General features: G+C 39.1%; 2 protein-coding genes across 6 annotated transcripts in view; both read right to left on the bottom strand.

Annotated features, from left to right (window-relative positions):
• calcrl2 (calcitonin receptor-like 2) overlaps positions 1-15,145 on the bottom strand; it is a 38,244-nt gene extending 23,099 nt beyond the window's left edge. For 2 of the 4 annotated variants that reach the window (XM_036591060.1, XM_036591063.1), the window contains exon 1: positions 14,808-15,145. The gene's annotated coding sequence lies outside the window, so the exon portion shown is untranslated. The other 2 variants (XM_036591061.1, XM_036591062.1) reach the window with 2 other exon arrangements.
• Positions 15,146-16,866: 1,721 nt separating this feature from the next.
• ttc29 (tetratricopeptide repeat domain 29) lies at positions 16,867-26,524 on the bottom strand. Of its 2 annotated transcripts, none has more exons than XM_036591870.1 (11): positions 26,426-26,524; positions 26,189-26,308; positions 25,171-25,260; positions 23,794-24,017; positions 23,506-23,691; positions 22,150-22,362; positions 21,534-21,619; positions 21,360-21,451; positions 20,101-20,224; positions 18,634-18,856; positions 16,867-16,992 (listed from the first exon to the last, which is right to left on the bottom strand). In XM_036591870.1, the coding sequence occupies exons 2-11, from the start codon at positions 26,284-26,286 to the stop codon at positions 16,979-16,981; spliced, it is 1,350 nt and encodes a 449-aa protein (XP_036447763.1). In that variant the 5' UTR covers positions 26,287-26,308; positions 26,426-26,524; the 3' UTR covers positions 16,867-16,978. The 2 variants fall into 2 exon arrangements, with proteins under 2 accessions (XP_036447763.1, XP_036447764.1); XM_036591871.1 differs by having other exon boundaries at positions 21,534-21,616.
• Positions 26,525-26,779: the final 255 nt, after the last annotated feature.

Genomic DNA, 26,779 nt, shown 5'->3' with positions numbered 1-26,779 from the left:
CAAGAATTATCACTACTTTCATTAGGATGAAATGTGCTTCTTGGTGACACTTCAAATCTCTGGCCTCTAACTCTTAAACGTCTACAGTTATTACTGTTATTTTGTTATGCTATTAAAATGTAATGTAATTATTACTTGCAGATGGCTGACAAAGGACAAACAAAGTATCTAGCCACTGGGCCACAACAAGACACCAGAACAGCTTCAATGTACCTTGTCATGGATTTAAAAAGTCTCTGGAACAGTACTGAAGGGAAGAAACACCAGAGGAGATGAGCGCTGTTTAACTTTTCTGTCTAAAAACTCATACTGATGTGATCTGGTGACATTATCATACTTATCAAATCATTCGGTGAGCCCTCATGCAGTGAATGGAGACACTGTCATCCTGGAAGAGACCACTCCCCTCAGGATAGAAGTGTTTCATTACAGGAATAAAGTGATCAGTCAGAATAACTGTACTGATTTGCAGTGACACCCTCTAAGGGCACATGTGGACACAAACCATGCCAGCAAAATGCCCCCAAAAACATGACAGTCCCATCCTGTAGGGGTCAAGCATTCAGGTCTGTACTGTTCTCTTGGTGTACGTCACACATGAACACCCCCCCCCCACCCCCCCACCCACTTGTAGTGGATACGATGAGAGATGATTCATCTGACCAGATCACTTTTTTCCACATCTCTGCTGATCAGTGTCTGTGGTTTTTACACCAGAGAACTCTCAAATGCCCATTTGTCTTTGTAATTCCCTCTCTATGTATTGGTCCCTCTGTAGGGCCAGCCTAGAAGAGGCATTCTCACTGACTGACTGACTGAGTCACTTCGCTGAAATGTGCATGCGCAGGGAGTGTAGCTGGCCACACTTCAGTCTAGCTTACGTTAGGTAGCAAGGGACAGTTGTAGAGATGCTTTTATGTTGCTATTGTAATAGCTTAAAGAGGAATTTTCATCACATTTTCCAAATTTCTGCAAAAAGTAATGGCCAAGACATAATCAAAGTTAAAGTGGTTTGTTTTGATATGCTCCATTCTATAGAAACTGTTGACAGCGGTGGTGATAGGAACCAGACATCTGAAGTGTTTAATACCTCTAAAAGCTCCCTCACAGAACGTTATGACAAGAATTGTTCATGAATACACTCTCTGATGCCAGAGACATTTTCTATTTGAGTTTTGAGAAGATTTTTGTTAAACTCCAGAAAGGTACATTCAGGGCATTGTAAGACAAAATAGTCCCCAAAGAAAACCCATTTTTCAAATGTATCATTCTTTTACTATTAACAACATCACATATAAAAACTTAGAAGACACACGTAGGTACACAGCTGGTTTTAAATAAAATGGCTATATCAGCATCATTGTAAAGAAGTCAGATAGTCAGATGAAGTCAGATAGTTTCTCTACAATGAACCATTTCACATCAAAACATTTTGAATGATTTGATTATGCAGAAATGTGGAAAATCTGTGAACTTCACCTTTAAATGAAGGGATGCAAAGATATATCACATCTCAATCTAGCTAATATTAGCTTGAAGGCTGTGTACCTGCAGAGATGAGTGGTAATTCAGCTAAAGCATTCCTTGCAGCATTATTGTAACTGTTTCTTAAACTGGGGGTCGCGTGTTTTGCTAGGTTGCCACATGATGCGCGTCAGTTTGCCCAAGTGTGATTTTTACTGATGATAGAACACAGGTCAAGTTTTGAAAACATACACCTATGTATTAATAAATATGCAGATTAATTAACTAATCTTTCATGTCTAGGCTAAAATTGCCAGATTGCTACATGCATTAAAACTTTTAAAAGAAATCTGCTGGATTTTCTGTGTTGTAGAATGCTTTCATTGTCAGGCTGACCAATCAGATCTACGTTGCCAAGATTAGTTCTGCAGTTTAATCGTTCGTTTTTAATGCTTGCAGAGCTGCACCGGAGCCATAACCTCCTTTACTATTTCCTTTTTCAAAGTTACTTTTCCTCTTGCCATGTTCATCCAAAATTTAGGTCAACTGGGCCTGCTCAGCACTTTTTATGCACCACAGAATGTGGTAGGTTGTTTACTGCTTAATGCTGTCTGGAAGTATATGCACTTGCTTCTCAACTCATTTATTCAGGTTTTTCCTTTGTCACCTGTCAGTCAGTAATTTGTCAGTACGTAATTTGACTTAAATTCTTACAAAAATCTAAAATCAACAAAACAAGCCTATCAAATCTAAATCAGTCAACACTGCATGAAAATGGCTTTAACTGAAAGTTTATAATATGCACTTTCAACAAAACCTCTCTGCTTGTTTCAATGAGCTATGAGTGAGAAATAACTGATAATACTAACTAAAATTACAACACACTTCTGTTATCACCAGAAATAACTGTGACTTCTATAGGTTTTAGTTCCACCATCCGTGGCTCAATAAAATTCTTAGCAGATCAAGAAACGCTGTTCAAGTGACCCTTTGCACTTATCCATGCAACATTTATAGGCTTATGAACTACTTTCACATTTCTGAAGGCCTCACAGATGCAGCATATAATCAAGCTGCTTGCCATTGCTTGTAAATCTGTTCAAACAACAATGGTAGGGGAAAAGTCTGTTAGAGTCATGTCCGGTGTGCATTTTGCCTGTGTTATATCATTCAATCCAGTTCATTTGGGCTCTGGAAATGCTTATAGGACCCTCAGCATCGTTAACAATTTCCCTAGAGAGCAGTTTCCTTGGAGATTTTTTAAAATCATGACCACGGCGCGCTGGGGTGTGTCCTGTCTACTAGAGTGCAGTGAGCATTGCGTGCTGGGGTGACAGTTGTGTTGACATTAAAGAAAGGAAACGTTGTTGGATCACATGACCTCAGCACGTCCCAGGAGGCCTTGCGTGGGCTGTAAAGTAGGGGAGGTCAAAGGTCAAGTACGTGGGATTGGAACCAGAGACCCTCTTTCAACATGGGAAACATCCCAAGCTGCAGACAGCCGGGCCTTAAACTTTAGGGACAATTCGGATAGCCGCTCTGTCCACTGTAAACAAAGCATGGCTTACGCCGCAAAAATCTCAGCAGAAAACGCTTACGTTGCAGGCTAAGTGTAAACAAGGCTTAGGCCCCTGACTTGCACAGTTCTTCAGAATTTGCTTGTGTTTAATGAATAGCCTGGTGAGTATTCAAATTGATGCTGCAGTGGTCCAAAGATTTAGCTCATATGAAAACAATGGGATATTTCTAAAAGGCCTTGGGTTCATAAGAGGAACACCGATAGTGCAATTAGTCTCCAACAGCCAAATGAGAAACACCTGCCTCAGAGGAAAACAGCAATTACTCACAGCTCTAAAAAAAAAACAATAGTAAAATCTAAAAACAATTCCATGAAACAGTAAAAACAGGCTGGCAGCCAGCAGCGTTGCAGAATATAGACACAACAGTAGTATCCAAACGTACTCCTACATATTGTGATAGATCTATTAAAAATGACATGGTTGCATTATTATTATTATTATTATTATTATTACTACTACTACTACTAATATATAGTCATATATTTAGTCATGGCCAGTTAGCTAGGATTCCCCCCATCACACAATTCTATCAAGCTAGGCTAGCACTTTCTGAGAGTCATGTGAAGTGCCACTGTGTCTTTATAAAACTGCCACAAATGCAACAGACTACTCAATCACACAAATCTATTATGACAGATTTAGTCAGTATAATACCGTACTGGCTGTACTGACACTTATTATGAGAAAATGTTCTATTGTATTACCGTTTACCATATATGACTGACTGTGGATAATGAAACTGTCTTGGGGTGGCTGTTCTTTTTTATCAAATGAGTATTGCTTATTTACAGACTAAAGAAAAAATAACCCCTATAATATCCGGCTTATAGGTCAGCGCTGATTGTGTGCTGTGATAGCCGTTATTGTTTCCCCTCCCTCCGGTCTGCGTCAGTGTTAGTGCCACTTGCTTTGAGTCACAGGGGGTGAGAAGGGGTTATTTTTACTCTGAAGAGCAACAGGAGCTTCTAAAAGCCAGGAAGGATAAAGGAGAAGAAGAAGAAGAAGAGAAGAAGGGCCCCATGTTTTCTGGCCTTCTTGCCTGGTAACATTCAAGTTAAAAATAAGCCATTGTTGCACCTATACAAAAGTCAACAAATACCTCAGCATCCGCAGCTGCTCAGCCAACAGAGAGAGAGAGAAAAGAGAAAGCAGAGATGTGTATGTGTAAGTGAGACAGAGAAAAAAAGAAAAGAGTGAGAATGTGCATGCGTGGGTTTGTGCGGGTGCATTTATTTGTTCCTGTTCTTACTCAACAAGTGATTTGATTCGAGTTGTACCATAACGAAAGTGGAATTTTCTGGAAACCAAGGCAACAGCCTGTGTGATTCACACTGAATGATAAACACCCACTCTATTTTACATCCAAATCATACACAACAAAGAGAGAAATATCATTCATGAGAAGAATTCATAAGAGGCTCACTCAGTCTGGTGGAGACACATTGTGACCTGCCTGCTCAGTGTGGTTACAAAGTATTTTTTCCATATGAGTTAAAAGATATTAATTTCAGTCTGTCATGGTTGCTTACGGGAAGTACTTCACCAGCTGTATAAACAACATGCTTAAGAGTGAACAGCAACTAATGAAGGACTTATGGACTCAAATATCCTGTTTCTTAAAAATATATATAATGCAAATGCATACACATGTCGCTCCTAGAAAAACATGTATCTCATTTTTTCTGATTTTTACTTTTTCTGCATCATTCTAGCACGACAGATCATCCAACAGAAATGCTCCAAAATTGCTTTGAATAAAATTTCATTAACTCATATTGAAAGCAAAGAATATTTTTCACCTCTCCTGTACTATTTTGGAGATACTTGGTTCTCTTGTAAAGTTACTATTTTGGAGATACTCGCTTCTCCTGTAAAGTTGCTATTATGGAGATACTTGGTTTTCTTTGGACAGTGATAATATATTAGGACTGTAAAACATTTACTCGTAATAAATCATATTTGTGTAGTTAGCCGTTAATTTTGCTCGAATTTGACCTTCAAGAAATATATGAGCTTATTGGAATATGCTTGTCAGAATTTACAGTCGTATGCATAAGTTTGAACACCCCTGGTAAAATCTAAGTGTAAAGAAGTTAAAACTTCCTCTAGAAAGTTAAATACGTCATTTTTCTGCTAATTTTAGTGCTAATTCTATTTATACATAGAACATCAAACATAAAATGTGCCATAACTTTTGTAGGCTAGTTTTTTTCTCAATATGTTACAATTCCACAAATAAACAGTAAGTGTGCATTAAATTGTGCTCAGTCAAAACTTGGTAAAAAACATGTCTTATGAAAATATGAGTGAATTACCTACTACTAGGGGTGGGAATCTCTAGGCACCCCTTGATTCGATTCGATTACGATTCAGAGGGCTGCGATGCGATTATAAAACAATTATCAATGCATCTTGATGCATCTTTTTTTTCTATACAGGATTTCTATTTTCTCACTGTGTGAGGACTTGGTACTTTTAAAGCAAAGTATTTGTAACAGTCCATAATGAATTTACTTCCAATATTTTTTATTAATAAATCAAATGGAAGTGATGTGGCAAATGAACTAGAAGGGTCTCATTCAATGCTCTTGTTTAGAGCACATGAGGCGCTGCTGCCACTCCTCTGTGATCAAATGTGCTGTTACGGTGAAATAAGATTCTGTGGCAATGCATGTCCACACAGCACATGTTGTTCTACCAGTTTTCTTTTATATTTTTTGGCTTTTGTAACTTCGGTTTCGGTGTCGTTGTAGAGAGTGGGGGGATCGCAGTGTTAGTAAAATATCTTCGTGACTGGACGCTGTATCTCGGCTACAAAGTGCTCAACGTAGTGCAAAAGCCCTGGTTCTCAACGACTGAGAACTGGTGTGCAGACTGCAGGTCACATAAAAATGCAGTCTTGACTAGTTAGTAGCTAACAAAAAGGCAAAGGGAGAGATTTAAGATGAACATTTAGAGACGAATGAACTTATTCGCATTAATAAGTGGCGCAGTTGGTTTCCTGGAACGTTAAACCTGCAATGAGAGTCTGCCAAACACCAAAAAGTAGCGAAGATGAAGTCGCTTCTCTTTTGAATTGTCCTGTTCCACCTTAAATGGTGCCACATTTACATTCTGGCGCCTCAGGCAGAATTTAAGGTGGAACTGGAAAATTCAAACAAGAAGCTGGCGAATGAGAAACGACTTCAGCCTCGTAAAACAGTCAAACATTGAGAGACATTTTACAAGAATCTGATCTACTTTTGAAGAAAAGTGTCCTGGCGGAGATGGGAGGGAAGCGGCTAAAGCTAAAGCTTAAAGCAGAGCAAAGTAAATCTGCGTTTTCGTTTATATTGTTTAGCCTATACTAGGACATTAACACATACTGACACATACTGGACATTAAATGTTGCGGCTCTCAAGGTGGTTTGATTTTTGTTGGAAGGACAAAATGGCTCTTCTTAACATTTGGGTTGTCAACTGCTGACCTAACCTGGAGTGTTTCGGTCGTATTTCTCGCTCACCCAGTTGCGTTTTTGTTATGTGCCGCCACAGTGTGTCCAGTCGCTGCACTTCCAAGTTCCGCCTTTAGCGTTCCGTCAACATTACGTTATAAATTAAAATTTAGAAAATCGATTTTTGACATTTCTGAATCGATTCAGAATCTTCCACGTCTGCATCGCGATGCAACCAAGAATCGATTTTTCCCCCCACCCCTATCTACTACTGTCATCATATCTTCATCAGTATAATGTTGATTTTGCATTTGAAACCTAAACATTGAGTCAAACCTTCTTTTTGATCCCGTGTGTGATGAAAAATCTCCTGCAAAATTTTATCTCCCACTGACTTTTAAATAATTATTTCAGGCTTTACAGGGTGATTGGCAGGAGTGCACATACACCATATTTGTGTGTTTTTTTCCCCGCCATACCCTGTAAAACTACTTTAGCGAACTCAAAATGAAAACAAGGTGAACCCACTTTCCAATTTTTATTACTGACATCCCGTGAAAGCAGCGATATGTTTAAACTCTCCATGACTGTCGCCTCCTGCTGACATACCACCACGTTACGTCTTGTTTCAAGAGGAACTGGAGTTTTCCACTTTGCTGTTGCTGTTTTTGTTTAGGGGTTGTTGAATAACCTAAATTTCTCCCGCTAGCAGTGTCCAGAGTAGTCTACTGATGACCATCTTCGCTGCTAACATGATATTACTGATTCTGCCGGCATCAGCAGTGAGTTTTGCTTGTAAATGATACTTCAGACTCGACATACTTTAATGACAAACAAATACATGGCATGGCAGTAGCTGGAAATAACTTTTATCAAGAGAGTTTGCAGCTGTATTTGAAGCTGTCACAGAGTCAGAGAGAGTGTTCACAAACACTTAATAATCCAACAATTGCAGAAAATCAGATGTTGTCAGTAAGTCATTCAACTCATTTACATTCACTTGGGTAATCAGATAAGGGCTAAACTCTGGCTCCAGACAAAAATCAAATTTCTATGAACTCACAGAAGAAGAAGGATGTGACGTAAACTTCCTTTTTTTTAACCTGGAGTCACTAAAAAATATGAATATGTATCATCTAGAAAGTGAAGAATATTCACATTCTTCGTTCTGTCAAGCATGTAGTTGGTTTCAGCATTGCTCCACCGCGTTAGTGTCACTGCAGTGCTGAGAATGATCCACCACCCTAATAATATTGCTCTGTGGTGGTCCTGACCACTGAAGAACAGGGTAAAAGGGGGCTAACTAAGTATGCAAAGAAACAGATAGACTACAGTCTGTAATTGTAGAACTACAAAGTGCTCCTATATGGTGAGTGGAGCTGATTAAACAGACACAGAGTATAGATACAAGGAGGTAGTTTTAATGAAGGGGTCTGTCTGTATATTTTCTGCTTTGTAGAATAATCTGGGTAAGATCTCAGCTACAAAGGAAATACCTCACTCAACTGTGTGAGAGCAATGTGTGTGTGCGTGCTGATGTGGTTCATGGATCTCATGATGATTTCTGGGAGAGTAATTACGAGTTTGCTTATTTTCCCAATACAGTCTCCAGAAATAGCCTAGTCCACTTGGAGACCCACTTTGTGGATGGGGAAAGCATGGCCAACACACGCTCACCAAAAGAGCTGTCCAGCTGCTCACGCACGCGTTAGCGGTCAGCATCAAACAACAGTCCAGTTCAGGCATGCACAACTCTTAACTCTTAACTCTTACCTTAAGGGTCAGTGTCTGACAGAGTTTGATGACCTCACAGCACATACACACCTAATTCAACCCGCTATGTTAAATGTCAGGTTTAGTTAGCGTGTTTGAGTTGGGCAACCACCAAATTGTGCAGGGCACCAGCCCTCCAGGACCAGAGTTGTGCCCCCCTGGTCCAGATAACCCCTCCAATTGAGCTCAAAGTTTATGAACTTATGTTTATAGACTGAATATGTGGTCCACTAATCACAGAGCCCCATCAGATACCATAAATGGCCATGAACATGTTAAAGTAACTGATGTAAATACAGCATGAATACATACATACATCATCTAAACCGCTTATCCTTCTGGGTCGCGGTGGGGTACTGGAGCCTATCCCAGCTGTCATTGGGCGGAAGGCAGGATACACCCTGGACAGGTCGCCAGTCCATCGCAGGGCAATACAGCATGAATGAATCATTCAATTTTTGCTCCCATAAGTGACTACTGGTACTGATAATACAAGCTTATATTTTGCGAGTGAAAGTTTGTGTCAGTTTGTGTGTTTCCTTTGGCCCAAATATCAGCTCAATGTGCCCAACTTGAGCAATGCAATGCCTCAGACCTCTAGTGCAACACCATGTTACTCATGGCAGGGTTTTAAGTGCAAGCAAAACGCTCACAATTGCTCTTTTTTTTCAAAATGAGACAAGAATTATGATTTAGGAGCACAGATTTTGGCCCAAACAGCCCACCATTATGCCTATTCATTATGGGTGAATACAAACGTGTGGATTTTTCCAATGATGTGTTCCTCTGGCCTCGAATGCAACTATTATTCAGGGCATGATGAGAAAATAAGTCTACTGGCTCACTGCACACATCACAAGAAGCATAATTTACCTGCTAAATAACTACCCTGCGTAGCTGTCAAGCCTCACTGTTTCGTTAAGGACTGCTGGTTTACTGTAAGACTCAAGTCTTTTATCTTTGCTGTGGTCTCACGGCAGTGAATGTAAATCTAATGGGTTTTACTCTATGCTGTGCAGGGGCATCACAGAAACATCCGATACCAGGCTCAGCTACATATTTGCAGTGCACTGCTCAGCGGCCCTAAGAAATTAAAGCCAAGGAAGTTGATTTTGCACTCTGGCATTTAAACAGGCTACCAAAACCGACGCTAAACAAAACAACAGGCACCTAAACAGCCCTCTTATACAACAGAAAAATCTCCAGAATGCAGTGTTATTTTGGCTGCATTGAGAAGGGAAAAAGCGTTTTGTGTAGTTTGTAGGCAAGCTGTTCCGTTCCAATACAGCTCTTCATTCAAAAGCAATTAGGGACACACAATAATATCATATAACATATTGGTATCAGCCAATATTCACTTTTTTAAACATCACTGGCACCAAAACGATGCTTAGATTTGTCAGTTATTTCAAACTAATATTTGATGGTGCATTTATTGCATGCTGGACGAGCACTGTTAACATTCAGGCGCACTGGCTGCAATCCAGCAGTGCAGCTAAAATGATTCCGACAGCACCGTCCACACAAGCAAAACCAGCAGTTACTCAGCAAAATGTCCTACCATATCACATTTATAGGTAGCTCCGTACAAAAGACTCCAGGTAGGATGTTTTACAACCTTACCAGCATTAAAACTACGAAGCTGAAGTTGGCTTCTTATTCGCCAGCTTTTTGTTCAAAATTTACCATTCCACCTTAAATGATGCCGCAGTTACATTGCTACACCATTTAAGGTGGAAAGGGAAAATTCAAACACTAAGCTGGCAAATGTCAATCAGAAAATGTTACCATCTTTAAAAGAACAATTAGGATATTTTTATAGCCTAAATAAGCTTATCTGGGGGTGAAGAGTGACACTAAGCTGAGTCTGTGCTGGTTTAAAATTAAAAACTCAATACAACATTTAAAATATTCAGTTTCTATGGTATATAAATGATACGTGCATGCTCGGTAGGACCACTTGAACACTGGCAGGTGGAGCTGCTAAAAGCTAGGTTCAAGTTCATTTTTACATTCTAACTGTATAAATTCAATGACATACAGCAGGGGTGCACAACTCTGGTCCTGGAGGGCCGGTGTCCGGCACACGTTGGTGATTTACCTGCTCAACCACACCTGATCACACTTTTCTGTTAATTGGCAGGTTTAATGGGTGTGTGTGAGTAGGGAAACCTCAAAACTGTGCTGGACACCGGCCCTCCAGGACCGGAGTTGCGCATCCCTGACGTACAGTGTTCAGTATCACTTATTCCCATATTGGTGTGTCACTAGTAGCAATGGTAGTTTTTTTTTCTAAATTCCAAAATTAGCCAAATTAGAAATATTATGTCAGTTCATTTAAAAAATATCCATAGTCTAAAACTAACGAACAAATTTTGCACCATATTGAACAATATTAACACTCATTGTGCTTGCATACACGCCAGTAGTGTTAGCGACCTTGCTACTTAACATTACTTTAGAAATGTCTTTACAAATGTATGCTTGATATAATAACAACTGTCACATCAATATAACATTCTAGTTTACATTCTGGTGCATGTAGCGGTCATGACACAGCCTGAGATCAAATAAACATTACCAGCTGTGGAAAATGACTGTGGTCAGCTTAAATAATCTCCATCATCTCAAATAACTGAAGTCAGGTGATTCTGTAATAACTGGCTATTACTGACAGGCCTAATTTTACCTCTGTTCTACCTCTTTGTTTTGTGCAGCAATACTTAGCTGACTTTACTCATGATATGACAAAACTGTACAACCTCTCCTCTCTTCCTGTGGAGGTCCAAAGAGGCAACAGAAGTGGAAAAAAGAGAGATGAAGACAAATCTCCAGACATACATCTTAAACAGCCTGGCCTGGATTCTCTGAAAATCTTTCATCCAGATTTCTTTCTTAATGTTTTCACTTTAGAAAAACGTCTCTTGAGAGACGATGTTCCCAGAGACAAGACAAATAAATAAATGAATACTTTGTAGTACATAGAGTTTTTGGATACTGTCCTGCAAAGCAATCAATAATTCATTCCAAAGCACAAAAGGCCTAGTTTTATTAATGTGAAGAACTGCTGAAGTTTCAAAAGTGTTACCCCAACAGCACCACTGATTTAAACCAAACTATGTGCCCTGACATCATAACCCCACCATTCATCACTGTGATAAAGGGAACCATTGCCAGTATGGATTACAGAGAGATAAAAGAAACAAGACTAAAGAACTAAACTTTTTTACTATAATCCACATTAGGACCCACATAAGTGTCTGACAGACTAGATCATGGAGCGACTGAAAGCCTGCATCACAATAAAATTCCATTTCCATGATAAAAAAGATATGAGAAATGCAAATGATCTATCTGCAATGAATTTGCATTCCCATTGTGGGTTGTGGAGCAAAACATCAGTATACAAAGGATCATATCAGTGAAAGCTTATCATATCAAGGGTGGCCAACTCTCACGCACTGGCCATGAGACTCATGCATTTAGGTTTAATCTCATGCTTTTGCGCCACACTTGACCTTTCTCACACATTTTTACGTCTCTCTTCAAAACGACCCCATAAGGATTCCTACTTCTGCTCAGCTCTCTGGCTTTCACTGATTAGAAACACTAGACGGGCAGCGATGGTTTACTTTAATACTTTAATACCAGTGAAGGAGAACATCTAATCAGCTACTGATGGTCCAAGTGTGCTTCAGATCAGTGGTGGAGCCAGTATCCATAGCAACAGTAAACCAATGAAAAAGTTCAGCGGAACTGCATAACCACACTCACGTGATGCGTGAACTGAATGCAGCGCAGTCGACTGTCAGAGAGCAGAGAAAACCTTCACAAACCACACAGCAAACTGACGACAACTGAAGGGAAATGAGGAGGTAAATAACAAGACTTGTTTAGTAAACTAATCATGATTAATAAACAGAGTTTTATGCAAAACGACAAGAGCAGCGTTCAAGACAGACACACAGCAGCACAGATTATTAGTTTCATTGGCTGGAAAATTAAATATGTCTGCATTCCTTAGAAAACAAATGTTGTGGATCCAAACGGCTCTCATTAATGACACAGAAACTGAATTAAAAAGTATTTTTGTTAAACATTTTGATGTAATTTCATTCATAACTGGTAACAAAACGTGCATCCAGAATAATAGTGAGCATAAAGAGTAGCACTTTTGTGCTAATAGGATCAATCTGTAACTAGAACACAAAAATAATTAACTAAATAAATAAATAAACTAAATAATTACATAAATAAAATACTAAAGTAAATAATCCCATTTACTAGAGTAAATAATCCCATACCGTCCACTCTCATGGTCACACCCATCCCCAAATACCCCCCTCTCCTGGTAGGGCCAAGCCTGCTGGAACCCAATTCTAACCAAACCATAATTAATATTTTAATAATTCCCATATTGACCTATACCACATTGAAATTTTTCTCATATTTTCAGTGTACGTTTACATTACATAACCTACGAAGATGTTTTTCTATAGCATTTTCTGCATCTTTAGCAGTGGTGCCAGTAATTCTGGAGGGCTAGAGTACAATGATTTTCACATACTGCACTGCAATAAATCCAGTTAAACAAGACTAATTATGCTCTTTTTGTAATGAACTATGCAGTTGGTCAGCTTTAGATACTGATGATATCCATGAAATGTTTAAATAAGCATTGTTTGATGCAATTTCTCCAATGATGACAATAAATATCGACATACTGTTGGGCACTGAAGTGACATACCCTGCTCTCAAAATACCTATTGATTAGTCCATATTAATATGGTTATTCCAGATGAGTCCAGTTGAGTTCAGCACTGACCAACTACATAATAAAGCACAGAATTCTAAAGCACAATCCTATAGGTTTTATTCTACCATACTTCCTTCACAAACCTCCCATCTCTGGTTGTAATGCCATTATGTAACAAGTGCCATATGATATTTTGTGTGTGCTGTGGCAGAGAAGCAGCCAATTCTCCTCTGACTCATGAACATCTAATCCAATAGCGCATGGTTTTCTGCCATACCCATCACTGATCCAATTCCAAATACGTAAGCCCAAATTAAACGACTCAGAAAGACAGGAAGGACTGAACAGGCCGAAAGAATGCATGTCAGTGATCAGTGCTGAGGGGCTCTTACGCAACTCTGCGAAAGTCAGCGCCCTGAAGTAGCAGGCAGCACACGACGCCTATTTATACCCCAAACAGCTGCCTGGCAGGACCAGTATGTCCCCACGGCACAGCCTGGGCAATGGGCCCCCGGACACCTGTGGTTTCTCTCCACAACGTCCTTGACACCAACGGACGTCAAACAGCCGTCAGTACTGTACTGTTATCCACGCTTGCTGAGGTGGTCAAGTGAGGTGTGGTATTCATTCTCACTGCCTCCAACACATACATACGCACAAAAAACAAGACGTGAGCTGTACAAAAAGGTGTTCACAATTCAGTGCTGGTTCTTTCACTGTCAAACTCATGTTTCTTCAGTGGAGGGCTTCAGGAGGATTCACAGCTAGTCCTACTTCAAAGGCACTGCAGAGGGACCTTCAATTTTCAGCCAAAGGAAAGTGTTATAGTGGAAACAGCACTACAGTCATAAGTCACAACCTCTTTAAGAAAAAAGCCTTTTAGGTGAAGGCACAGGCCGAAATAATATTTGCTGCAGGAAGCTTAAAGGAATGTCTCACCAAAGACACGCTTGGTGCTTCTTTAGGTTTTACTGTAGCTGTAAGGCTATTATAAGTCACCAAAAAAGATTTTAGGTGACATGCTGCATCCCAAACCACTTGTAAATGCTACTAGGGAAAGCACCTCTAATAGTGCTGTACTATTTTGCATACTGTTTACTGTGGTAGTTTTTGGATGCAGATGTCCATTACTTCACTGTAAAAAAGATGGTTCTTCAAGGGTTCGTTAGTAAACGGAATAGTTCTATCTGAAACCACTACCTCTATAGAGAACCATTTCATGCTTAAATGGATCTTGCATCTGGAATATTTATGAAAAAGGTTCCATACAGGACCAAAAAGGGTTCTTTTATTGTTACAAGCTACACATTATAGCTTTTTGGTGCATTTTCAAAAAGCAAGAAACCATTTTTCTTCTTAGCATGAAATTGTTATAGGACTTATGGTTCTAAATAGAACCATTCCCTTTATTAAAGAACCCAAGTTTTTTAAGAGTGTTTTAACTAACTGCATTAGTCACGCAGCTCCAGCAAAATTAAAGAAGCAAATTTCAAACACTAAGCATGTCTTGGTCAACTACACATGAAGTAAGTGGAAATCTGTGTAAATCTGATTTTCGGTGAACCACTGATGTAAATGAACAGTCACGTGCAAGTTGTAAACCATCATTCTTACATCACAAAATCCACAAAAACCAAGTACCTGAGAGCCTCAGTCAACAGAAGAAGTATCTAAGACCTCGCTACCTTCACTTTAACTTACCCAGTCTTTCAGTCTGAGGGAGAACCAGGGCACACACAGACCCGAAAAACATCTCAGACACATACACAGAAAACAGACACAATTCGACAGCCAACATACCGTAAAAAAACGTTAGGATGTTCAGCAGCGTCTCCTCCTGTTATCTCTCCGCCTGCCCATGTTGGTCTGTGTCGCGGTCTGAGCGTTAGAGCTGCAGAAGGTGGTCCAGCAGCAGGGGGGCTGGCTGACTGAGGAATGAGACTTCACAGCATTCACATTTTCACAAAGCTGCAGCGGAAGCCAGAGTAACGTTACACATACGAGTTTTACCGAGGTGGTTTTTAAAGTCGTTTACGGCAAAAGAATTACAAATTCTCCAGAATGTCTCCTAACAGTGCAATGTCCTTCGGGATTAATACATTTCCTAACTTAAATACCCCAGCTTTGATGTAGCAACACATACTTTACCCGTTATCTTCCTCGGTTTTCACTCAAGTTAGCCTCTATGCTAAGGTATTGTTAATTAACAATAAAGTGCTGCTCCCTGCTCGCTAGCACACAGCAATTTTGATAGAGTGTGGCCCCCTGCTGGCCAATTAAACAATCGTATTAAATAATTTAATGACGGATTTAGATGATCTTAAATCTAGGTGAAGAATATTTAAGTGCTCTAAGCTCAGTAGACCTACAGGAAAGCTACTGAAACCTAATACTGAGAGGAAAACCTCTCGTTATATGTTCCAAATGTGATATTATCACGGGTTGAAAGCATAAGACACACACGGGTTGCTTCAGTGGAACAATACTTAGAATAATATTAGCCACCAAAATTTAATTTGACTAAAAAGTCATCATCCCTGCTGAAAAACAGCTGGTTTAAACTGGTTTATATTGGCCTGGTGCTGGTTTAGCTGGTCACCCAGTATGTCAAAACACAACTTATGCAGGTTTTAGTGGTAATTAGCTTATCAACTTCCATTGCTGCTGACTAGCAAACCATCCAAAACACAACATGAGCTGGTTTTGCTGGTGACCAGCAATGCTGGTCTATGCTATTTTTTCTAGCAGGGAGGTCAAGAACTCCTCAGATATTTCCCTTAGATCTGCTGTGTAAATTCTTTGGCTACATCTCTATCAGCATTAGAAACCGATGTCTAATGGAGGACATTCTTCATGTAAAGCTTCAAAGAGAGAGGCCTGAGCAACAGCAGTCCTTTTCTGTGTAGTCCAGGCGCTGAACCATCAGAACAGAATGAACTTAAACACAAAAAAGCAATGAGGACCAAATGTGAATGACTAAAAACGGAACTGAGGAACATCTGAGTGCAGAAAAAACACAGACCTAAGCTGGTTTATGCTGGTCTGATGCTGGTTTGGCTGGTCACCCAGCATGGGCATACTGATTGACCATCATACCAGCATGCAAAACGCAACATATCATCGCCGTCCAAAGAAAAACATACATCTCCATTTTTTCCATTTGTTTACTCTTTTACATCATTTGAGCACGGCAGCTGTCCTGCACATCGTGTGAAAATTTCATAATGACCAACAGAAATGCTCCAAATTGTTTTGGAATAAATCTCTTTAAATTAGTTTACATCAAAAGTAAAGAAAGTTTTTTCCCCCTCTTCTGCAAAGTTAACATTTTGGAGATACTTGTTTTTATTTGGACAGCGACGATATGCTGGTTTTGGCCATCTTCTTCAAGCTAAAGCTAAAACTAAAGCTCCAAAGAAGCTTTCCAGGTGTTAAACCACCAGAACAGCACGAAGTAAAAAACTGATCTGAAGAAAAGTAGATTTATTTTCTCATAAATATACCAGAGTATTGGCCTACATAACATACAATTAGGGCACCATTTAAAATGCATGTAAATATACAAGTCCATTAAAATATTACTTAATTGCCCTTATTGCTATAAAAAAAAGTCTGTATTACTGTAAAACATCAGTGAGCACAGTGCATGCTGAATAGTGAATAACAATAATCCAATCTTAAGACAACAATAGATCATTGCTTTTAACAGTGGAATAGACAATCAGTGTCCACACATAAGGCTGTTAGATAAGAGGGTTAATTTACCACAGCATATTTATCTGATTATTAAAATGTCATTAATGATGTTTCATTAAAGTGTCATCATGGATGTTTCAATAAAAACAAAAACACTAGAAGCCATTGCTTTAAAAGATTTTTATTCACTGTGAACACAGATTTCAGTCAAGCCCACCCCCTCTCCTCTTCTCCTCTTCTCACGCCTCTCCAATTTCTTTTCTTTTATGATCCCATCATTTCTTTGCGTCTGTGGAGAAAGGGAGAATGATGGTTTGAGGGTCATTTTTCTCTAAGCTCAAATCAATCTCGTCTAGAACTGAATTGAGCTGTAAAGAGAAACTGACCACTGTAAATGTTTCTTTAGTCGAGAGCTTAGACTGATCCTGTGTCTGAAAGGCTGTCCCTGAATGCCAGCCCTCTTTTTAACTCTAACTCTTCTCACTATGTTGGCTTAAATGGGATTTGACGTAGCAGTCAGGAATTGCTCCCTATTTTTATTTTGACTCATAGGTGCATGAGCAATGGAGTAAGTGGGGCATATGCACCTCCAGTTGTAGTCGAGGGGGAGCAAACATAAGTCCCCCCCCCCCACTATTTCTTCGAACGAAAGATTGACTTCCAGTGTAAATAAATGTCTGAGCATGAGTTTAACAAAATTGTATTTTTCATGTAATTTCATCATCCTCCCCTAAAACAAAATGGTCACTCATGGAAGCCCATTGTGTTTTTCTTCTCCTCCTGGTTTTGGACAGCAGTATGTCAAAATGTGTAAGACTATGTAAGACTAAAAGTATGTTAAAGGTTTTACCTTTTATCTCAAAATAAGTTGTAGTAGTCATTTTATGTAAGAATATTACAGTAATTATGATCTATATTGTTGAAATCATGACTTATTTTTTCAAGATATTGACTTGGTTTCTCAAAATGATCATTTAGTTTCTTGTGTTGTAAAAATGGCTTATATTCTCAAGATGACCCATTTTGTTGAAATAATGGCTTACTGTCCTTAAGATTTTGACTTGGTATTTCAAAATGGTGACTTATTTTCTTGAAATTCCAGCTTGTGTCAAAAAAATGGCTTATTCTCTGAAAATTTTGACTTTGTATCTCAAAATAAAGACTTATTTGACTTTTTTTCTCATTATTCGTTTTATTTTGCTTATTTCCCTTCTTGTCTACATGGCGGGAATAGGCTTCCAATTGAGACCCCCCCCCCCTTCCCCCAAAGAAAAACAACTCTTAAGCTTAAGGACATAAAGTGTTGTGCCTAACAAGATGGTTTGATTTTTGTTGAAAGGACTAAATGGCTCTTCTTAACATTTGGGTTGCTGATTCCTGACAAACAGCCATCGAGAGCCAACTTTCAGGATTGATCAGGACTAAAGTCGTGCAATGTGAAGAAGTTTAGCCCCACCTATTCAAACAGAAGTGACAAAGGCCGCTTTTTTAATGAGGCAGACAATCAGAACGGAGCTCATTTCCTTATATCAGTCTTATAAACAGTAATAAAACAGCGTGTTTAACTCCAAAGGATAAATAGAGGTTTCAGCACAGTCTGTAAAATGAATTATGACTGTTTTTAGCACATAAATCCATGCTAACAATAATGATATTAATAAAATGTGTAAATTTTTAAGGCTCTCTACTAATAAAATCAGAGCTAATAGTGTTTTGGCTATGGCGCCTCTTTAATAACGTCTGACAGGGTCTTTAATTCACTAAGTATATGACAGCATTATTGATGCATTACTGATGGCTGCATTACTGAATTTACTAAACCAGACCAAAACAAACATGTGTCAGTGTGCCTTTGCTTTACCGCTGCACTGGAGCTGGCTGAGAGAGGTTTTGTGTGTGTGAGTGTGGTATGTGTGTGTAACACACTCACATGGGGGCTTGTGAAACTCCTCTCGTGTCTCCTTCCAGCGGATGAGTGTGAGAAGGCTCTGCGGCTCATCGTTCACCACAAGGGTGCTGTACGTCCGCAGCATGCTGTGTGCCCGCGTGATGCCCAGGCACACTTGAGCTTTCTGCAGGAGTGGCACTGAGCCCAGATCACATGCAATCTCATAGGCCCTGATAAAATACTCACAGGCACTAACATACTCACCCTACACACACACACACACACACACACACACACACACACAAGCAACTAGTGCTGCATGATGTAATACATCTGACCGGAGTGAGACTTTAGTGTGAAACTCTACACACACAGCACTGACTTTGTGCAAAATAACTTTTTTTTAAATCGTCACATTTTCATTTTCGTTGTTTCTTACTTATGTATTATTTATATGCTACACTCAGATAACCAAGGTAGTGATGAAATGAAAACTGGTGAAACCTTTTATTTTAAATGTGACATAATCACGACAGTCAGTGATTATGCTACAAACTAATGCTTGCTAAGTAAGATCCTTTCAGCATTTTTCACTTCCCACATGTTTGGATATGTCCTCATCCACGTTTTATAACATGCTTCTATCATCTAGGAATAGCTCAACTAGATGCACTGACATCCCTGTGGTCAGTATGTAGCAAGCCTGGGATTTTAAGGGGTTAAGTAACTTCTTTCTTGTCTTTTAGGTGCCACTTTGGTTTTTTGCTGTTTTTGCTGCTGCTGTCCATTTTCACATGATTCATATATGAAAATTGCTACATTGCTAATCCAAATGAAAGTAATGAAGTCTGTAGTGCACTGCCTGTAGTGTCGTTCAAACTACCACACTAAATTTTATACACTATATGATCTTTCAAGGCAGATTTTAGCTTCTTATTTGAACTTCTGTTCCACCTTTTATAATCAGTTACACGTTAACGGCGTGTGAATGTAACTGCAACATAATTTAAGGTGGAATGGGAAGTAAGAGCAAGTAGCTAATTTCGGCTTCATCTAATATCTATCCACTGTACGAGGCTGAGTTGCAATCAGCAAACAGGGGCTGCATCACTTGAGTTGGGGGCCGCTGGTTTAACCCTTAAATTACTACAGATAAACACTTGGATGTAACATTTGTAGTTTGCTGTGCTTATGTAAGTGATTTCGTGCATTAGCTCACAGTTACCAGCCCAAAAACCTAGCAGCCCATCGGGAATTCTCCCAGCTACCCACTCCGGCATTGGGATCAATCCATACTAGCTGAGATAAATCATTTTCTTATTTTAAACATAATTTTAGACTATACTATATCTTCATTATTCAATTTCTCATAGCTTATTATTTTATTCTGTTTTGTAGAACACAAAATTAACTTGCAAATTTTAAGTAACTATTTTAGTAGTTGAATTAAATGGATACATAAAATGTTACTCAAACCCACCCCTAACACTTAATCTCTTTTTTTCTTACCCTAGAGCTCTGTATGGACCCAAGGCACATGCAAGCGTCCTGTAGGTCCTGGTCCTGATTGTTCTGCTCAGAAATTTCAGCATATTTCTGCAGGTACTGGATGGTCTCATTCAATTTACCCTCACTACAAGACACAGAAATCCACACAAATTCACATTACATTTCGTAAAAGTTTACATATGTTTTAAAGTCAGCGTGAATCAGAGACTGGAACGCTTCTTTCTTCTTTAACATCATGTACATCTGAGTGAAACAGCATATTCAGCCAGGATGTAATTAGAGGTGGGGCATGATTTCATCCATTGGGATCTGACTGGATTGTCAAAAGTGGGAGTACTGAAATGACATCAAGTCAGACCTGGACACTAGTCTACAGGGCTACTCGTCTCCTGCAGCACCACAAGAATTTTGTGTTTTGAGTGAAACCATATGTCCAAAATGGAATCTTTTCAGGAGGAGGCAAAAATGTTCTTTACTTTTAATATAAGTTGATGTAAAGAGATTTTAATCCAAATTATTTTGGACCACTTCTACTTGTACATTCATCATGAAAATTTGATGCAATGTAAAGGGCAGCTGCTTTGCTTAAATGATGTACAAAAATAAAAATCGAAAAAAAAAAGTCAGGACTGCTTTTTGAATGAGGCACAATACAGGGTAGCCAATCAGGACAGAGCTATTAACATACATCTGTAAAGGCACAGTAACAACAGCCTAATTAATTCTAAGGGATAAAGAGAGATTAGAAAATGATCCTGTAAAAATGAATTAATTATGATTTTTGGTATGTAAACTCAACCAAAATGTCATGCTGAAAATAGACTATTAGAACCATTAGGATTAAAATCTGATTGTTTTGGCTACCTTTAAAAACCACTAGTTTCCTGTAAAACTCCTTTAGATCCTATGAGAAAACCATCAAATTTGTTTAGAATCAGTTACACCTTTTAGGTCACCTATTAAACCATTAGATTTCTTTACATACGATATCAACCCATCAAAAAAAGCCAAAACACAGTACAAAACCACCAGGAACCAACAGAAACAATGGATGGTTTCTTCTTTTTTATCAGCAGAGTTCAAGGGAAAAGAGAAAATGCAACCAATGTAGGATACGAACCTTTTAAAATAAGCATGGACATGAACTAACAATGTGAAAAATGTCCATTTTAATTTCAGGTTGACTTGAAGAAGTAAGTTATAATCAGCATTGTCTCATTCTGTGTGAGTGAGTGTGTTGTGTGAGTGTGTGTGAGTACCTCTCCAGAGACTGGGCGATGGCTTTATATGCTTTTCCCACACTGGCTGTGTCCTGCAGAGCTGTGGAGATCTCCACAAATGTTTTCAGAAACTGAAACACACAGAAACAATGTGAGTTTGAACATGTAAGTGTGTTCATGTATTAATATGTGCGTGTGTGTGAAGTGACTCACCTGTTTAGCAGTTCTTTGATCGCCCAAGCTCTGATAGGCCAGAGCCACTCTATATGCTGCCTCTCCCTCCATCCTCCTATCACCTGCTAAAGAAAAGAGAGGGAGATATAGAGATAAAGAAAGAGAACGTAAGTTGTAAAGATGGCATGACAGATTTTCTTTTCTGATACTGATAACGAAACCTTGAATATCGGCCTATATCTATACCAATCAGTTATTTTCTCTTTAAAAACTACTTAGCTTTAAAATAAGCTTTTTTTAAAAAAATTGGAGCATTTCACCCTAGGATGAGCATCTAAAAGTATTCCAACATGCTCAAACTACTCAAACACCCTACTACCCAACAGGAAGAACTACACAGTTAACAACATTACATCATACAGTGTGAGTGTGTGCTTGGAGTGTGTGCCCCCCGATATCTGATCCAGCATTTTGTGCTGAATCAGTCCAACACTGATACCCATCAACAGTGATATGATTAAAAGTCACAAATATTTCTTAACATGTACTCATTTTATCACTTGCCTAAAGTCACCGGAAACCTAGCTGGAGATCAAAAGAAGTAGGAAAGGTTTGTGTGTGCCTTGACTCAGAACATGTGTGTGTGCTGGGTTACCCTGTTTAGCCATATCATAGGCCTTGGTAAGGATCTGAATGGCTGGACTGTAGTCTTTATTCTGCAGTTGTCTCTGTGCCTGCAGTGTGTAGACCCTCCAGAGCCCCTCGCACGCACGATAAAGAAGTGGACATCCGTTCTCGTCCTGCCATGATCGCCCCACCACCAGGTAGTGAAACATCTCATAGTGCTCCTGAGCCAATTCCAAATCACCTGCGTGTGTATATATATATATATATATATATATGTGTGTGTGTGTGTGTGTGTGTACAATTAATATATATTCATAACACATTTTTTAACTTTTTTAACTGACTTTTAACTTCCTTGGACATTACACTAAAATCCTTTTGCTTTGTGTGACCCTATACCTTAATTATGTTTCATTTATTAAAACAAATGATTAAACACTTTATTTTGGCACTGCCAAGGCAATAATAATAGTTAACAAAATGTTTCAGTAGTGACAATTTTAGCTTATTTTGATCAGAACTCAAAACACAGTTCTGAACATACATAGTTGTGTGTGAACAGTTGTACACACATAGAAAAATCATAATATTTTCAATAAAGCAGAAAAAAGTTTACCTAATTGCAGAAAAGTTGTGATTTGGTAGTGACAGTTCTTAATATCATTCACTGATTTTCAGAGTTTGGGAAACATTTACTTCAAAACAGTGGGCTCACCATGTGGCCATGAGGGATTGGGATGCAGTCTCACTTCTTGGTTTAAAATGTAGGGGAGTGGTTAAAATAAGACTCCACCTATGGACTAAAACTCTTTGTGTTTCGGTTGTGACATGAAAATGTTGGTCAGTATTTTATTTTTTTTTAATTTAAAATTAGTGTCATGATAAAAGTGCTCCAAAGAACTAAAAAATAATCTCTTAAAAACAACATTGGCAACAAAAAAAGGTTTTATATATCTATATATATATATATATATGTGTGTGTGTGTTTGTATGTGCATTTATATATATATATATATATATATATATATATATATATATGCACATACAAACACACATAAATGTATATGCACAAAGAATGCCGCTGTTTAATCAAAACCACATAACTCCATTATCTTTTACTTTATGCAGGCACTACCCAGAGCAAACAGTCGGTGACAGCGTACACCTAATTTTTAAATATCTACCTTGGTAGGTGTTACATGTAATTAGTAATGGATGGACACCCAAAGTAATATCTAGACGAGCTTAGTTTACTGTGAATATAAATTTACATAAAATTTTTAGGGTCAAAATAAGTTACTAGTAAAGCGCCGTATATGCATAAACATGTATGCATCAGCCTATAGATGTTTTTGTCTTTAGTGCAAGAATGTACGCGTGCTACCTTGTTCTAAGTACAGCTGGCCTATGTGTGCGTTGGCCTCGGCTTCTCTCTTGCCAGAGTCCATCTTTATTTTGCGGGCAGACAGAAGGCTGAGCTCATAGAAATGATGCTGGAGCCACCTGTCGTCTGGCTCTGAGAAAAACTTTGCCAGGGCCAAATAATTCTCATACACCTCCACATACTGATCTAGAGAGAGAGGGAGGGAGAGAGAGGAGGGAGGGGGGCATCAGCTGCATTGCCATTACATCACATTATCACTAACTGTAACTTTACTAGCTGTAACATTACCAGATCTTTCCGCAGACTCGGCACGAGTGAGGAACTCCTTCAGTGTCTCCAGTTTGTGTGGCTGCTCCTCCAGTGGACGCTGCTGCCACAGTGCGCTGTCCTCTCCAGCCGCCAGCCGGGACGCCTTCCAGCGCTGGAGCAAAGAAAAGAACTCTTCAAAAGAGCGATGAAACCCCTCCCGCAACATGGACACGCAAAGGTTTTGATGTACAGGCTTCCGGAACCTGAGGAGATGCACAAAGAGATTAAAGAAATAAGTCAACACTGGATTTCTGTTGAACCAAACAGCATCTGACCACACTACTGTGTAAATGTCAGAGACCACCCTTTTGTTTGTTTTATTTCCAGTCAGAAATGGCTATTAAGTACAAGTACAACCTGAACAAACTGTCCCCATCAGATAAACAGCTTAACAATTAAAGCTTTCATCTTTGAGAGAGAGGAGAAAATCAAGCTCCACTCTAACTTCTGAAAAAATCCATAGGTGTTTCTGTACATCCTTCCACTGTGAGAAGACATGCACACTATGAGTCTGAAAGGATGTGCAACTGTTAAGAAGCCTTTAATGAGAAAAAGGAAATAGATAAAAAAAGAAAATGTATACTTGAACAAAAACTAATATATATATATAACTGATATAACTGATATTTGAAAGTATCAGAGAACAGGACTGGTGGAGGATTAGTGCAAGTATAACAACATCTAGAGTTGGTGATTGTGTTGCATCATAAATGCTGATACATATAAACTGAAAATTCATTCTACATGCAATCTGATGACCCCAAGCACACTGCTGAGAAGATTAAGACTTATTAAAAAAAGAAAATCTGAAAGCTGTAATAAAGGCAAATAGTGGATACTCTAATAACACATTTTGATATTACATCTAATTGTTGAGGCTTCTGTCAAATTTTCTGTTAAATATATGATTTTTTTTTCCTGATGATAAAAAATCAGTAACTTGACTGGAAATTAACCCCTTAAATGTAAGAGTAGAGTAGCTCAGCCACTGAAGTCCCTTGTAGTTACTGAATAATAAGCCTTAATATGTAATAAGCCTGGGATTTTAAGGGGTTAAATAAATGAAAGGGTGGTCTATGACTTATTCTCATATTCCAACAGCTGCCATCCTCTACAAAATAAATAATCAATAAAAGATCAATAGTACTAAAAACATGAGCAAAATGACCAGGACAGTTCACTCCACTCGTAACAAGAAATCCACTGGTGAAAGTGATTTGACTAAACTCACAGCGCCATCTGCTGGCAGAAAGAATAAGGGCATTATCTAAGAACTTGGAAACACATTGTGTGCTGTTATTCCTGATGTATTCCAACCTAATATACACAAATACACAGATGACATTAGCTACTTACCTTGCTATGTCATCTTCTGTGATTGTGGTGGTTTGGTTTTTCTCGTTTTCAGGGAAGGCTGGGTCAGGAAGCTTGGATTTTTCCTTCAGTCTACAAAATACACATTGAACTAAAGTTAATACTGAGAAAAAGAGAGAATACTGTTCACATACACTGACTGTACACTTCCTTGTTTATATGCTCTTTGTCCACTCTGTAGTTTTACAATTACAGACTGTAGTCCATCTGTTGCAGTGACACTGACGTGGTGGTGGTGTCTTAGTGTGTGTTGTGCCGGTATGAGTAGATCCAACACAGCAGTGCTGTGAACACTGTGTCCACTTATTGTCCACTCTATTAGACACTCCTACCTTGCTGATCCACCTTCTAGATGTAAAGTCAGAGACAACAGCTCATCTGTTGCTGCACAGTTTGTGTTATTCATCCTCTAGCCCTTCATCAGTGGTCACAGGACGCTGTTGGCTGGATATTACTGGTTGGTGGACTATTCTCAGTCCAGCAGTGACACTGAGGTGTTTAAAAACTCCAGCAGCACTGCTGTGTCTGATCCACTCAGACCAGCACAACACACACTAACACACCGCCACCACATCAGTGTTACTGCAGTGCTGAGAATGATCCACCACCCAAATAATACCTGCTCTGTGGTGGTCCTGTGGGGGTCCTGACCATTGAAGAACAGGGTAAAAGGGGGCTAACAAAGTATGCAGAGAAACAGATGGACTACAGTCTGTAATAGTAGAAAAATAAAGTGCTCCTGTGTGGTAAGTGGAGCTGATAAAATGAAGAATGAGTGTAGAAACAAGGAGGTTTTACTGTAATTTTATAGGAGGTGTACTTAATGAAGTGTAAATATATAGCTCCATATTTTTTCTGCTGATGTAAATGTCAGCTACAGGTTGTTGTTGAAGCTGTGTAGTGCATGTGGACTACATGACAGAAGGTTTTAAACGCTGCTCCTGTAAAAAGCAGTAGTGCCTGACCAACTGTTTGACTCCAGCCTGCTCTTTGCTCTCACCGGCTCTTGTGACTGAGTTTGTTGTGGCTGGGAGCAGCGCGCTGGTCGATGGCTGGAAGAAACCGGGTTTTCTGCCTGGGCAGCACAGCCGAGGCCATTCTGACTCGATTAGTGATTCACCTAGGAGGCAAACAGCACAGTTCAGCAAAAGATCCTCCGACATCTGTCGTTCACGGAGTTGAACAAGTAGCCTTTAAAATGTTTAATGAAATCTTCTTAGGCAGAAGCACTACTTACGTCAAAAATCTTTCAAAAACTTTGTCAGATGGCTAAAATCTTTTAAACCAGCAGGTTGTATTCACATTCCTTCGTCTGTGTGGCCCATGTGACCACGCGTCGCCCTGGCAACCCCATAGCAGAGCATCGAGGTCCAATAAACACTCTCTGGCATAAGACAAGGAAGAACACGAACTTTATTGAGTCTTTTGACTGAGTGTAGTTTATAATGTCTGTTTTTTATCGTTGCCTTCCAACAAAGTTTAGTTTAAATGTACTGAAAATTAGTGGCGTCGCTCGTCTCTTCTCGCTAGTTTCAAGGATCTTTTTGGGAAATTGGTTTGAGAGTGCTGCGTTGGTGGGGAGGCGTTTTTA

The sequence above is a fragment of the Colossoma macropomum genome, unplaced genomic scaffold (genome assembly GCF_904425465.1).
Source record: "Colossoma macropomum unplaced genomic scaffold, Colossoma_macropomum, whole genome shotgun sequence".
NCBI lineage: Eukaryota > Metazoa > Chordata > Actinopteri > Characiformes > Serrasalmidae > Colossoma > Colossoma macropomum.
Note: the sequence above shows the minus strand (reverse complement) of the source record. Positions and strands in the feature narration are given on the sequence as shown.